The 14,907-nt window shown below is 36.2% G+C and overlaps 1 protein-coding gene across 1 annotated transcript in view; it reads right to left on the reverse strand.

Annotated features, from left to right (window-relative positions):
- LOC120304253 (cytosolic phospholipase A2 epsilon-like) overlaps nt 1-14,907 on the reverse strand; it is a 47,120-nt gene that overhangs the window by 20,313 nt on the left and 11,900 nt on the right. Inside the window, exons 4-10 of the mRNA XM_039334624.1 lie at nt 12,851-12,987; nt 10,641-10,772; nt 9,342-9,382; nt 7,306-7,348; nt 4,369-4,426; nt 2,592-2,761; nt 2,391-2,477 (exon numbers count right to left, since the gene is read on the reverse strand). Coding sequence (XP_039190558.1) covers nt 2,391-2,477; nt 2,592-2,761; nt 4,369-4,426; nt 7,306-7,348; nt 9,342-9,382; nt 10,641-10,772; nt 12,851-12,987 — 668 coding nt within the window. The remainder of the gene's footprint in view (nt 1-2,390; nt 2,478-2,591; nt 2,762-4,368; nt 4,427-7,305; nt 7,349-9,341; nt 9,383-10,640; nt 10,773-12,850; nt 12,988-14,907) is intronic.

Below are 14,907 nucleotides of genomic sequence, written 5' to 3' on the forward strand. Positions count from 1 at the left end.
AATTGCAAAGTGTGGCTAACTTTTAGGGCTAGTTAATTTGTAATTAATCAAACTGAATTGGAAGTTCAGCCTTAATCTAGTCCTGGAGATGGGATAGCAATAACAAAAAATAGTATGATACATAAGACCGAATACATGTGATAAATATCTTTAACTCTGGAAAATGCAAACAGTCACATATCTGATTTATATCAGCTACCTAAGCTATTTCCCTCTGGTTTTAAATGCAAAACATCTGCCTTCTCTCTAGCAACATTTGTTCTTTAACTTGAGTAACCCATGGGGCCATCTTCTTTAGCTTCTGTCCCTGCCTTTAAAATAAGCTAATAATCGAAAGAAGCTAATAGTGAACTATTCAGAATGACGAACTTTTTAAATTTGGAAAGATATTTCTATCTGTATGTTTATCTTTCGCACAATCTCTGTCTCTATCTCTGTCTCTGGTTCTGTCTTTGTCTCTGTCTCTATCTCCAGCTCTATTATCAGTTACTTCCTAGTAACTAGGGTTCACATTGAGAGTCCTATTGATCTTTTTTACCATTACAACCAGGAAATTTAGCCAGCAGTCTTCCTGGTTATCTTTGGCTGATTAGTGGCATTCAATAAATCATTGTTCCATTTAACACCTGGCAATTATTATTATTGTGTGTGGCTTTTATTTTGTAGTAAGTGGAAGGGGGACAATGCTTTGGAAGTGCAAAGTAATCGCCTTGAATCTACCCAGGTTGGATGGGGAAATGATTAAAAAATCTGATTGTGCCTTGTTACAATGGGAAGAAAGAAATCCAGTAGGGCAGAAAATGAGATGAGGTGAAGTTTCATTAGAAACCTTCCCACCCTGCAACTTTTGCAATATTTCTGCTGAACAGCAGCTGAGTAGGAAGAAAACCAATTTAGCAGTGGAAGATCTTCTCAGGACCTACACATTGTGAAGATAGGCATCTCAGATTTGCACAGAGAGGCAGCATATTTTCTGCAAAGGAGTGCTGTGGGTGCACAATGAAGGATTTCATTCTTTTACCTGAAGCAATCCAAAATTTAGGTTAGATAGAAGATCATTATCCATGCTTGAAGAAGAGATTGTTGCTCCAAGAAATTGAATCCCTGGCATTAAGTTAATGTTGCCCAGAACTCACAGGGTTTATCTAAACAAAATCCTCTTTTGATCTCTGATGGTACTCAGTAGAGTATGAAACCAAAATTACCTTAGAGAGTTAGGGAATCACATTGTTTGGATCCAAAAATGCAAAAGGTAGAAGAAAATAAGACACTAAAGTCTTCTTAAAGAAGATGTTAGGAAAGTAAAGAGGAAAGAGAGATTTGGGTAGTGTAGATCAAAACAGGGTAGAAGAACTAGAAACTGCCAGGTAGAATTGCCTGTCATGCAAGCTATGGAGGAGAATGAGTAAATACAACTGAAGGAGGAATACCAACTGTATTGCTCAATGTAGAATTGTGACTGAATTGAGGAAACTGTGAGCCACCAACCACATAAAAAAAAGAAGAGAAGTTGCCCTGCATAATGTATTGAAGTGTTAACTATCTGATGACTGGGTGATTATGAGGGGGAGCTTAATTAGCTTAGGCAAAGAGAGATCAAGGGGAAGATGACAGTAGTGATAGGCAAAAAGGTAGAGGTAATCCATTCTGGGAAAGAGAAACTGAAATACTTCAGGGCGGTGTTGCAATATTGTAACCTTACCCAGAACAAAATGGTCACTTATGCCCTTGTATTCTTCCATTTGAATAATTATAATTCATTGTACATGGAGCTTGAAATCCCTCTGTATATTTCTGTAATATGGTTATTGCAGCAGCTGCGAAGACTACACATATACTTCCAAATACAATTCAAGCGGTTGGTTATCATAACGTCCTTATGTGACTTAGGGCCTATTTACCTTCAGGCCCTTGTCCCACATAGATTATGCCTGCCTAATCGAAGGACATAGATATTTCTGATAGTCCTCACTTATCAATAAGTGCAATGGAAAGGGACTCTAAAAGTGGACATTATTGGTGGAGATTTCCTTCCTCTAAAACTGTGACCCCTAGAGCATGGCTGGCTCAGGAATTCTGGGAGTTGAAGTCCACGAGTCATAAAAGAGCCAAGGTTGCCTACCCCTGCCCTAGAGGAAAGGCTGGCTGCAATTCTCATGGCTTTTCAAAGCTTGTGAAGTTGGCTGTTCTGGAAGATTTTTAGAGTTCCCAGTAATATTAGGAAACTTATATATTTTCATATAATTGTATTTTTTTAAAAAAAATGTACATTATTTTAGTATTGTTGCATTGGCTGCATCTTTTGTATATTTGTGTACATTTTAACTGAAGTGTTTTATAAATTCACAAATAAATATATATTATTTCTAGTATTTAATGAAGGCACTCACTTCCACTATTGGCACTTTCTCTCCCATAGGCAGGGAATTCAGCTTCACAGTTGGAACATCTTCCTTGATGGAACAAGAACAGGAACGCTAAAGAAAAAAAAAGGACATATAGATATATAGTTTTTTCATAAAAGGCTTATTCTAATAAATTAATGAAAGGACATTTGTAATGATTGTGATTAATGAATTAGACTGACATACAGGATTATAATGTGATTTTGTCTTTGGTAGTTTAACATTCAGTGATGGGTCCTTGTACTTGATATAATGGAACGTAGCAGGACACGGAGGTGTGACAATTGCATCTGAACCCAACTTAAGAGTTTGTGTCCCTTCATATGATCCTTCTATAGAAAGTGAAAGGTCTTTCTCTAAAAACAAAAGGAAAAGAATATGGAAAAACATCATTATAGCAGAGGTTTTCATAACAAGCAAAAATACAATGAAACATTTCAATGTGAATAATATAAATTCTTAAATAAAATAAAAAAATTAATTAATTAATAATTAAAACAAAATTATTTGGTATATCAAGATAATTTGAAAAAACCTATAAGAAAATTTCTATGGTCATGCATTCACCAAAATTGATCTGTGTGGCAACCAGAATTAAAATTAAAATTCATTCATCTCTCTCTCTCCCTCTCTCTCTTTAATTCATTTATCTCTCCCCCTCCCTCTCCCTCCCCCCTCCCTCTCTGACATCCGAGTTCTTGCAATTTTCTTCACAGAGTTTGGATGATTTGCTCTTCTTTTCTTTCTAGGACTGAGAGAATGTGACTAGTTCAAGGTCACCCAGCTAGTTTTGTCCCTAAAGAAGTACTAGAACATATGGTGTCCTGGCTTCAAATCTGATGCGTTAGCCATTATATCAAGCCTGCTCTTTCTCAAAACCATCATACAAATTTATAAATCAATGAAAGAAAAGGCCGAGTCAAGGCCCTTTAAAAAACACATTGTTAACATATCACACAGACATGTTAATTCCAGAGTTCTATTAACGTTCTGGCCCCAGAATGTGAGGGAAAACTAGGTCTTTATAGACTTCCAGAAGGCCAACAGGTTGGGGCAGTTCCTATCCCAGAAGGAGACTGTTATACAAAGTAGGTGCCATGATAGAGAAGGCAGATTTCCTACAGTGACACAGTGAAGCACCAAGTGACATTGCTTCATCGATGGATCCTGGAACATGTTGTGAACATTAAAATGTTCATATTAATCGACATTTGCAACATGGTGGTGGTGGGGAACCTTTGTAAAAATGTTTTATGAGTATTCTCAGATCAAGCACATTTTAATGAGTATTCTCAGATCAAGCACATTTTAAGAAAATCAGATAATTGAATGATCTTGAAGGAAATTCTATAACCTCATGGACATTAATCATTAATCATAAACGTAAAACAAAATGTACGGCTACCTTGAATATTGTAATGTTTTTGTATTTTAGTATTGTTTTAGAATCTTGCAATACTAGAATGTTGCAATTTGAATTCTTTTGTGATTTTTAGAAAGGTGGTAAATACTCTAAATGATCAATAATTTTCTTTAGTGTGAGCAGACGAAATTCAAGAAGTTTGTCTAGTCAATGGTGGGGAAATGGTATAAGGGAAAAGATATAGAAAAGAACAGACCAATAAGCTAGGTTCCCATCGCTTTACCACTTCACTGATAAAATCTTGATCATTTAATTTCCCTCACTTTGGTCATGAACAATCTGGGTAATCTCATGAAAATTATTCTTGCTCACCATTAATAACTCCATCTCTAAAGAAATAATACTTTGACCTGATTGGTTAACAGCCATAATCAATGTGCCAAGTAATGGAAGTAATAATGAGATCACTGGAGTTATGGGAAGAGACCTCATGAATCATGGACAATTTCCTGAGTCCTTTGTTTCAATTTTTTTTTTGCTCTGTTGCACAGTAATGAAAACATCCAGTTATGACTATTAAATGATTTTATATAAACTCACGTGATTTTTGTCGCTTGCTTTGATCCACCTCAGCTTCCAGTGTACAAATTTCACGACACTGTAATAAACAGAAGTAATAAACAAAAGCAATGTAAATGATCACTTCTAGATTTAAAACTGTATTGTAAGATACAGTTGTATCTTACTGTATTGTACTGAACAGCACCAGTACACCTGTAGAAAACCTAACAGCAAAAGAAAAAATAATTTGAAGATATATTAATATAATTCAGTTTTGGCTATAAGAACAATAGGAAACTTCCACTAGTTTCTTTGCTGATTTTCTTTGTTATGCTTCAAATAAAAGTTGTTTTTGCTTTCAATAACAGTGTAAAGAATATAGGTAAGTAGGCCAGCCAACAAGCTGCTACTGTGCATGATTCAAATGCTTTGCATTGAAATAAATGTTTCTAGACTAAAAACTATGTATCAATAGTTTCATATGAGTATATTGTCCACCAAATGATGTGGACAGGTGACAACCCAGGAACTCATCTAAAATAGGGGCAAAGTGAAAACAGGGTTTTAGTAGGAAAATATATGATCTAAACTAAAAGATAAAAGTTCCCAGGGTGGGATATAAAGAGTAAACAAAAGGAAAAACAGAATTGAGCACAAAGGAAAACTACATTAATGAAAAAAACCCCAATTTCCTTCCCTGAAAAACAAAAGTAAAACAAAAAAAAACCTGCTATGTTGATGATATGTATGGGAACTCCAGTGAAATAATTAATATTTGGTTCTCTGAGATGTAAAAAAAAAAAAAAAAACTGCCAAAAGAGCCAAAAGAACAAACATAGATGGTAGATAGTTAAAATGGGCTACAAAATTATTTAAAATGTATGAAACATATGAGGTTGACAATATTGCTTTGGAGATTGCTTCTTCAGACACTGCAGGGCACGTGGGGGGGGGAGGAAGAGGAGAGGAGATATGAGCCAGATGAACTGGAAGAGAACCTGGTTGCAATCTTAGAGGTAAATTAATGGCCAAGATAATCTAGACAGGATAACCTGCTTGGCAGCCTTATTATGTGTGGATTTCACTGATCTACACTAAGAGAGGAAGAAATCTCCATGACATTGCTGAAGATACTCTATTGGGAGTATTTTTTTAATTCAGTATTTAAAAAAAAGCTGATGGTGTAATTTAGTTGCCGGAGGATAGCAGATTGGGAATATATTTCTTTTGCTTGAACAAGTAGGGTAAAAAAAATAGAAAGGACAGATGGGGAAATATTTATATTTAACTTAGTGAGACTTGTAAAACTTCCATTCTAAATACATTATTTGAAGATTTACTACATACCATAGTTGGTCAAGGAATTTCTTAGCAGGTACTAGTTTAAGCATAGCAGGAGACAGACTGCTAATTTAGTGGTTGCATTAAAAGAAATTATCAAACTCTGCTGATTCTATAGTGTCCCTGTCAACAAGTTGTGCAAAGTATATGGGAGAAATTGGGGTCACCGTATCAAGCACAAGAAATGTACTGATAACCTCTGGAGAGAAAACGGAATGTTATGACAACAGATCAACCTTCTCTTCTCTCTTTAAATATCAGGCCATATCATAAGACAAAAACTAGATCTTGGATGTGACCTGTTCATGAATCAAGGGGGATTAAGGAGAATCATATCATAAAAAGCTAAAAGACACAAAAAAACCCATCCAAATATACAAACATTAGGATAGTTAAAATATCTCCAAGTCACAACAGACAACGCTTGAATAAGAACAAAAAAGTCAATCTTCAGAAATCTGTTGGTCTATGACCAAATAAGGGGAAAAGTCTTATGAGAGAGATGATGGTTTTAAAAAGCAATTAAACAAACAAACAAACAAACAAACAAATAAATAAAGATAGCTTGATTGAGCCTTCAGACAAGTCACAGTTTATACTAGGTGAGGGATAAATTAATCCAGCTAGACAAATTAAAAGAAGCATTTAATAAGTGATGGGTGATTCAAAATTAAAAGGTTGCTTTTTGTTAGAATAAACAAAACAATTTAATAATATTTGTTAATTACAAAAAATAAATATAAATTTGCCGGATAATTTAATAGTTGGCAAAATAATTGCTGCTATCACTTCCAGTCCCAATCTTAAGCTAGGTTAGAGAGTATCAAAGGAAATTTGCTTTCCTGATCAATGAGAGTGTGAAATCCATTGGACTCACTGTTGGAAATCTCATACAGTATTGCTAATATGGAGGGGTATCTTGGTAATTTAGTAGTCAACTGAAGCAAAGAGACGATCTACTCTAGTCAGGCCAAAATATTCTCTCAAAACCTGAGAATTTTGAAAAGAGTCGACTCTTCAAGCACTTTGATTTAATTCTTTGAAAGCAAAACAATTTATGTTCTCTTTATTCAAAGTGGGAAATGTTTTAAGTAAGAGATCCACATAAAACATGGATCTCTTACTTAAAACATTTGGATCTGGCAATGTCTTTCCCACCGGCTATTTGAATTCTTTTCAATGTCTTTTAAAACATACAAAGATGGGTATCATACAGAGACAGTTAATGGCTGGCTTCTAATTCCACAGCTCTTTTCCCCAATGATAAAGAAAGAACACAGACCATCTTTTGCCCTGAAAATCCTTGACAAAGTTGGGGAAAATGGGAGAGAAATTTTAAACCAATATATCTCAATTTAGAGGTGGTCTTCCTCTTAGATGTATGTGTTTTACTATACTCATAAGAAAATCCAGTCCTTATGTTATGCTTAAACAAGGATTAATTATATGTCCAAATATATCTGAAAATTCAATCATCATCAATTTAAAGTGCATTGCTTCAGAATGAAGTATCTGGGTACTCCCAGAAAAAATGTGAGTTGGTTACTCATACCTCACATTCACCTAGATCACAGCAGTATTATTAACAGTGATGAACTGCAAAAAGTTTCGCAAAAAATAGAATTCAAAATTTACCACTAGAACTCCATTTGTAATTAGTGTTTCCGGAGGACCGCACCTAGAAAACAAATGTAAAGAAATAGATAGTTCCAATATTACTGCAAATATTGTTTCATTCTCATCCAAATAGAAATTGAAAATACATGTTTAGAATAGGATCCATATACTGAGATTTTAAAATTCCTATAGTTGCCCCATATTGTTAGAGGGTTACTTTGATAGTTTGTCATTGTTCCTTCTAGTACAGTGGTTCTCAACCTTTTTAATGCCGCGACCCCCAACCGGTCGTAAGTCGAGGACTACCCAACTGGTCATAAGTCGAGGACTACCCAACCGGTCATAAGTTGAGGACTACCCAACCGGTCGTAAGTCGAGGACTTTCCCTGCGCGGGAGCGCCGCACATGTGTGGTGCCGCCCCCTGCGGCGGCCGAGGCATATCTGGCAAGCGGCAGAGACGGAGCAGGCCGACCACCGGCTGGGCCACCAGTTGGCCCAGCCCAAGGGAGGTAAGGCACCCACCGGGCCCCACGCGCACCAACAACTCTCCCTGTGCCCGCCGGCCTCCCACCTCCTACCCCTGGCCCTCTTTTACTTACATTTTTAGTAGTTGCTCAACAGGGAGGGGTGGAAACTTCCAGACAGCTTGCCTTCGCTGCAGACAACTTGCAGCACCGTTTGCAGAATGGGACTTTTGGGGGGGTCAGCAGGGCAGAGACAGTCTGGACAATTCCTATTGGCTTTTGAAAGCCAATAGAATTAGACTCTATTCAAGAGAGTCTATTCTATTGGCTTTCAAAAGCCAATAGAATAAAAGGGAGTAGCACAGCTAAGGAAAAGGGGGAAAAATGGCGGACTGCGTTGTTTGGCAACCCCGGTGAAATGGTCATTCGACCCCAAATGGGGTCGTGACCCACAGGTTGAGAACCGCTGTTCTAGTAATATAGAAAACAATGTAAAGACCGCTTGTACTAGTGCTTATTCTGAACCAGAGTTCTGATATTTGGTTTAAACCTTGTGAAGAGATAGAATTTGAACTCAGGCTGATGAATTATGTACCCCTCACTCATATGCTTCCTTATATCAATATGGTATTTATACAGGACTTTGCATAGGAAATTATGTAGCACCTTTACAAATGGAATTTCTTGCTGATGGTTTCTAACTAATTATAGTTTCATACCTTAAACAGAGAGTAAATTGAAGAATAAGTACTGCTGTGTCTCCTTATCTTTCTTTTCCCCCTTCTTCTACAGCAGGGGTCTTCAAACTTGGCCTTTTTATCACTAGTGGACTTCAACTCCCAGAATTCCTCAGTCAGCGTGCCTGGCTGAGGAATTCTGGGAGTTGAAGTCCACAAGTCATAAAAGGGCCAAGTTTGAAGACCCCTTCTTCTACAGTATGTTACAGGGATTGTTAGAATAACAATAATAATGACTTGTTGTAAGTCATCTATTAAAGGTACTATATTGCCTTTCAAGGAATGTATCTATGTTTTTACACCATGAAATATGCCTCTCTCTTTCTTTGTAGTTATCTTATTCCTTATCACTTGTAAATCAATTATCTTTGTGTGGGAGTGTATTTTAAATATACACATGATCAAACTGTCTTTGACCAACAATGGCTCTTGCTTGTGGTTCATTTGAGTGGAAGGGAGCTATATTTCACTGTAACTCACTAGCTGTATTAAAGCAATTGTTTGAATCCTCTCCAGATGTTGAGGTTTATTGAGTAGTTTTTCTGCCAAAACGTTTTATTGTTCTGTTTTTTTATGTTACTAGAGCAGTATGAGATAGATTTAAGGAAGCAGTTAAACACTGTTGTTTATTTATTGTTTAATTAAAAAAAACAATATATAAGGAGGACTATATCCCTGATAGCATTTTATTAATATTTAATGGAAAACAGTTCCCAAACAGATCTATTTATTTATTTCTACTGAAAATTGTAATTCTTGTATCTACTGATTGTCTCTATTTTCAAAATCAGTTTGAAATAATTCTGTAGTATGTCACAGTAATACAGAAAATAAAGAATGGAAAATGCTTACGCAGGTTCCACTATAAATTCAACTTCCAGCTCTTCTTGTGTCTGCCAGGAAGAAAATAGTAAAACTGGATTTGAAATGGGCATGTAATCTTTCCTTTAACATCATTTTTAAGCAGATGCATACGACTTCACCCCACATTAAAAATTGGTCAGTGACATATTGAAAAATGATGTAAGCATGAAAACTGGAAATTTTCATTTTCCATCAAACACACCTATAATTTTCATCAATAATAAGCAAATATATGGAAGCTTTTCTTTATTCATGCATTGTGCTCTCCAGATTACAATTTTTCTTACATTTTGACAAGAAACATGATTTCTAGAAAATGGAATGGAAGTACCAAATATTTCAAAGGCACCAATTTGCTTACTCCTTAAAGTTAAAACACAATTTGGGACTTAAAGCATGCAATCAGATAGAAACATTAGGTAATGTAGACAACTATCAACTGTTTCCAAGTTAACAGAAAACAACAGTGAACCAGAACTTTTTCATCATTATATTTTTAATTTATTTTACATTATATTTAAGTGGAAATCATAAGTTCTTCACTTTGAACTCATATGAAACTTACTTCATATCTAGATAGTCTCAAACAAGGCAATCTCCACCCAATCTTCCCTTCCTATGCTGGCCGCTCATAGAAGGGTGAGATGGGCAATGAATAAATTTAATAATAAAATGAATAAATAAAAATTGTAACTAAATAATCAACTAGAAATTAAAATAAGGCTGCAGTGAAAGGAGTAGACAAAACTGAACTCTATCAAAAAATCAACACTTTTTTAAAAGAAAATCAGACAATGTTAATGTGGAATATGTGACTAATATGACAAATTGGAAAAAAATTATAGATAAATCTATATAAAATCTGCAAATCTAAATCAAAAATCAAAACAGAAATTCAGGTTACTTGCCCTCACTTTTTCTGGTGCTCAATAATAGCCAAATTCTGAGGTTCTTTTTCATAGGATGCATGGAATCTTCCTAGTAATAATAATTTATTAAATTTATATGCCACCAACTCCCAATGAGTTATCATTTATTAGCAGCATTTTTGCAGGTATAACTGATACATCAATTATGGAGAAAAATCTTGTTTCTTTTATGATTGAGAAAAGTTATGGTAGCCCAATAGCCAAGTTTTGTAGTTACAGTCATGGGTACCCAGCAGGTAGGCAGCCAACAAAAATCCTTATCAAGGTGCTGACGACTGGTGGACTCTATTCAACTTAGTGGACCACAGACTGTCTAGACATTAACAATATTCTCACTCTTACATATAATACTTCTCACCTCTGGATCACATTTAAAATTCATAAGAACTTTCTCATTATCAGGAAGACGAGCTACATCAAAACTGATAGTGAAAAGGTGATCGTCTTGAGTAATAGCATCTGAGTCATACACTGAGAACTCCAGCACATTCTGTGAGGAATAAGAAATATATTATATTTCAGGCATTACCTGCATATGTAAAGCAAACATTAGAGCAGATGTGGCTGAAATACAGATTCTGTATTTCCTTCAGCACTGATCATATAGGTTTGAAATGTCTGCTTTATTGCCCTTTTACAATAAAGTATACAAATAGCAGCTGCAACAAGGAAGACATTATGTAGGCAGATGCATCTGTAGGAGGCAGGTATCCAATTTCTATGGTAGCCCAAGTCAAAATGGAGGGCAGTGTCAAATGACAGGGTCATGTCTGCAACCTAAAGAGAACAATAGCCATTCAAAGGATCCCAGCATCTGATTGCATAATCACAGATATCATCAGTGAGGTATTTGATTGCTTTTATAGCATGACTCCTGCTGGAAGAAGATGGAAATTCTAATTTTGAAACTGGAATAGATAAATATGACTTTAAGATACTGTGGAGTTCTTGGTGCTCTCTGAGCTTGGTTTCTTGCAGACATTTTATTACCCGGCTAGATAACAACTTCAGTGTTAGAAGGGAGTTGGGTTTGTTTTCTGTTTATATAGAGTAGCTTTTCCTGTGTTATTGGGATCCCTTCCAACCCTGGCAGGCCAAAATCTGCAAGCAAACAACCAAGTTCAGTCATTGGTGCTCTCTGAACTACATATATTCTCTTTTATTGGTACTTTAAGATATCACCATAGTGGGCTAGGGATGAGTTGGAGGCAACAAAATGTGGACATGTCCTCTAAAAGGCATCTTAATGCCATATTTAGTGGGATATGAGGATGATCTCTCGATCTTCTCAAGAGTAAACATGCTCAGTTCTAGCAGTCTCTCATTACATGGTTCAGATTCTAATCCCCTGATCATCCTAGTTTTCTTTCTCTAAGTCTGTTCCCACTTCTCTGATATCTTTCTTACAGTGCAGTTTGTAAAATGAATGATCTAAGTAGTCTTCCAGATTGGGAAGATTTACTTCTAAAAACTGCTAGAGCACTTCTGGAGAGAACCTATCTGAATCATCTGTAAGAAAGCTGGAATGTTCTCCTTCTTTGATATTTAGTCCACAGCACAGAATGCTTTGTAATTCTTTGTTTATAGTAGCAAACACAAAGAATAGTGTTCTGGTATTTATTAAATTTATATCCACCCAACTCCATCCTTATTCTGGAATACAAACTGGAACACATTATTTATGAAATTATCTTTCATAAATAAGAATCTATATCATCAAATAGATCAGAAGAATTCAGATTTTACTAATGAAAGCTCATGTCACCATACACGTCCACAAGTTGCTTCAAGATTTTTTGATATTTATTGTTGCAGACTGTGGTTGTCAGATTTTATTTATTCTCTTCCTTAAAGTGCTGTTGGTATATTTAAAAATGATGTTCAAATTTAGAAGTTGGACATTATAGTGTGATTTTGACATAAAATCTTGTATACTTCATTGACTTTCAGTATTTATTAGCAAGTAGGATTATGCATGATTTAAAAACAAACTGGAAGAGGTTTTTCAGAATTCATATGATCATGAGCACACCATATCTCTACCATTCATTAAATCTTGCCAACCTTTCTTCAGACTTCCACATGAACATGAACCAACCATGTGGTTGCTTTAAGGAGTTGATTGATTAGAGTTAATGCAACATTGAAGCAGCTGCAATTTTTTTAGGCACTGAAAAAAGAAAGGTTACTTTAATAAAGCAGAGGGGTGTTTCATTAGTTACAAGCAACCTTTCAAGTTACAGTTGCTTGCTTAATTCTAGTGATATAGTACTTTACTTTTCCTAATTTGGTTGAGAAGTAAAGATAAGAAATATCTTACCAATACTAGACACAAGTTTAAGTGTGTATAAATTCCTAATCAGAGTATAGATACTGTAGCAAAGAATCATATCCTCCCTCAGTTATCTTTTTCTTTTTTTAAAAAATAACACAAACAAGCATGATTGGTGAAAAGCAAAAAGAACCCCACCCCAAAACCTACAAATATCATGACATACAAATATGGATAAAGTGGAATATATTTTAGAAGCTGTTCAGCAGCAGCTAAAAGAGATAAAAGGTTTTCACCTTAACTTGTCTTTGAATTCTATAGTAAAAGGTTTCATTCCAAACAGGGTCCTTGCAATTATTTACAGTTTTAGTCTTCAGCTTCTCAGTTGTAGCAGTCGGTAGGCAAAGAGTCACATAACAATCAGAGTAGCTTACTGTATAACAGAGAAACAAAAGATAATGTTGCCAGTTTTTAAGCTAGCTGCCAATCATACTCAAGGTAGCATAAATCACATAAATGGCCAAGGCTCTGTCATACAAGAATCTATCATTATATCACTGAGTCCACCCTATGTTTTAAATAATAATCACATAGCATTTATCTTGAGACACCTCAGAACATAAAGTATGCCAATAAATCAACAAGTTCTGCAACTCTAATATCACATGTTTTGACCTATCAGTGACAGATGTACATGACATCTATTATTATCTTTTATCTCCCCAGTTATTTAAAAGGAAGCATCCAATATTTTCTCCACCTATTTTTAAATAACCTGCTTTTGGAGTTTTTATCACTACCAAGGAGAATTTAATGAATTATAAACTCTCAATCTTTTTTTTTAAATGCAGATTGCATACAATATACTATGTATGCAGTTTCCTGAAAATTATAGTTCTTATAGATTCACATCCCGTGTGCATTCCTGTATACTCATATGATGTATCCATGCATCATAAGCATCCACTCCTAATCACAAAGAAGTTCATATGTTCATATTAGTAAAGTTGGAAGGGACCTTGGAGGTCATCTAGTCCAACCCCCTGCTCGGGCAGGAAACCCTACACCATTTCGGACAAGTGGCTGTCCAGTCTCTTCTTAAAAACTTCCAGTGTTGGAGCATTTACTGCTTCTGGAGGCAAGCTGTTCCACTGATTAATTGTTCTCACTGTCAGGAAGTTTCTCCTTAGTTCTAGGTTGCTTCTCTCCTTGATTAGTTTCCACCCGTTGCTTCTTGTCCTGCCTTCAGGTGCTTTGGAAAATAGCTTAATTCCCTCTTCTTTATGGCAGCCCCTGAGATATTGGAATACTGCTATCATGTCCCCCCTTGTCCTTCTCTTCGTTAAACTAGACATACCCAATTCTAGCAACCGTTCCTTATATGTTTTAGCCTCCAGTCCCCTAATCATCTTTGTTGCTCTTCTCTGTACTCTTTCTAGAGTCTCAACATCTTTTTTACATCGTGGTGACCAAAACTGGATGCAGTATTCCAAGTGTGGCCTTACCAAGGCATTGAAGAGTGGTATTAATACTTCACGTGATCTTGATTCTATCCCTCTGTTAATGCAGCCTAGCACTGTGTTGGCCTTTTTGGCAGCTGCAGCACACTGCTGGCTCATATTTAGGTGATTGTCTACTAGGACTCCGAGGTCCCTCTCACAGTTACTACTATTGAGCATGGTGCCACCTATGCTGTACTTGTGCATTTGGTTTTTCTTGCCTAAATGTAGAACCTTGCTTTTTTCACCATTGAATTTCATTTTGTTAGTTAGTGCCCAGTGTTCAAGTCTGTCCAGATCCTTCTGTATCTTAAGCCTGTCTTCTGGAGTGTTGGCTATTCCTGCCAGCTTGGTGTCGTCTGCAAATTTGATGAGTTCCCCATCTATCCCTTCATCCAAATCGTTGATGAAGATGTTGAAGAGTACTGGGCCCAGAACAGAGCCCTGGGGCACCCCACTACACACTTCCCTCCATATAGATGCAGTTCCATTGAGGACCACTCGCTGAGTACGGCCGGTCAGCCAGCTACGGATCCATCTGGTGGTGGTTCTGTCTACCCCACATTTTTCTATCTTGTCAAGTAGTAGGTTGTGATCTACTTTATCAAATGCCTTACTGAAGTCCAAGTAAATTATGTCCACAGCATTCCTCTGATCCACTAATTTTGTCACTTGGTCAAAGAATGCAATAAGATTTGTCTGGCATGATCTATTTTTGACAAACCCATGTTGGCTTTTAGTAATGACTTTGTTTGCCTCTAGGTGTTCGTTGATTCGTTGTTTGATTATCTTTTCCAGGATCTTCCCAGGTATTGAGGTCAGGCTGATAGGTCTGTAATTTCCTGGATCCATTT

Source organism: Crotalus tigris, unplaced genomic scaffold (genome assembly GCF_016545835.1).
Source record: "Crotalus tigris isolate CLP2741 ecotype Arizona unplaced genomic scaffold, ASM1654583v1 scf7180000017545.3456711, whole genome shotgun sequence".
NCBI classification, from domain to species: Eukaryota; Metazoa; Chordata; class Lepidosauria; order Squamata; family Viperidae; genus Crotalus; species Crotalus tigris.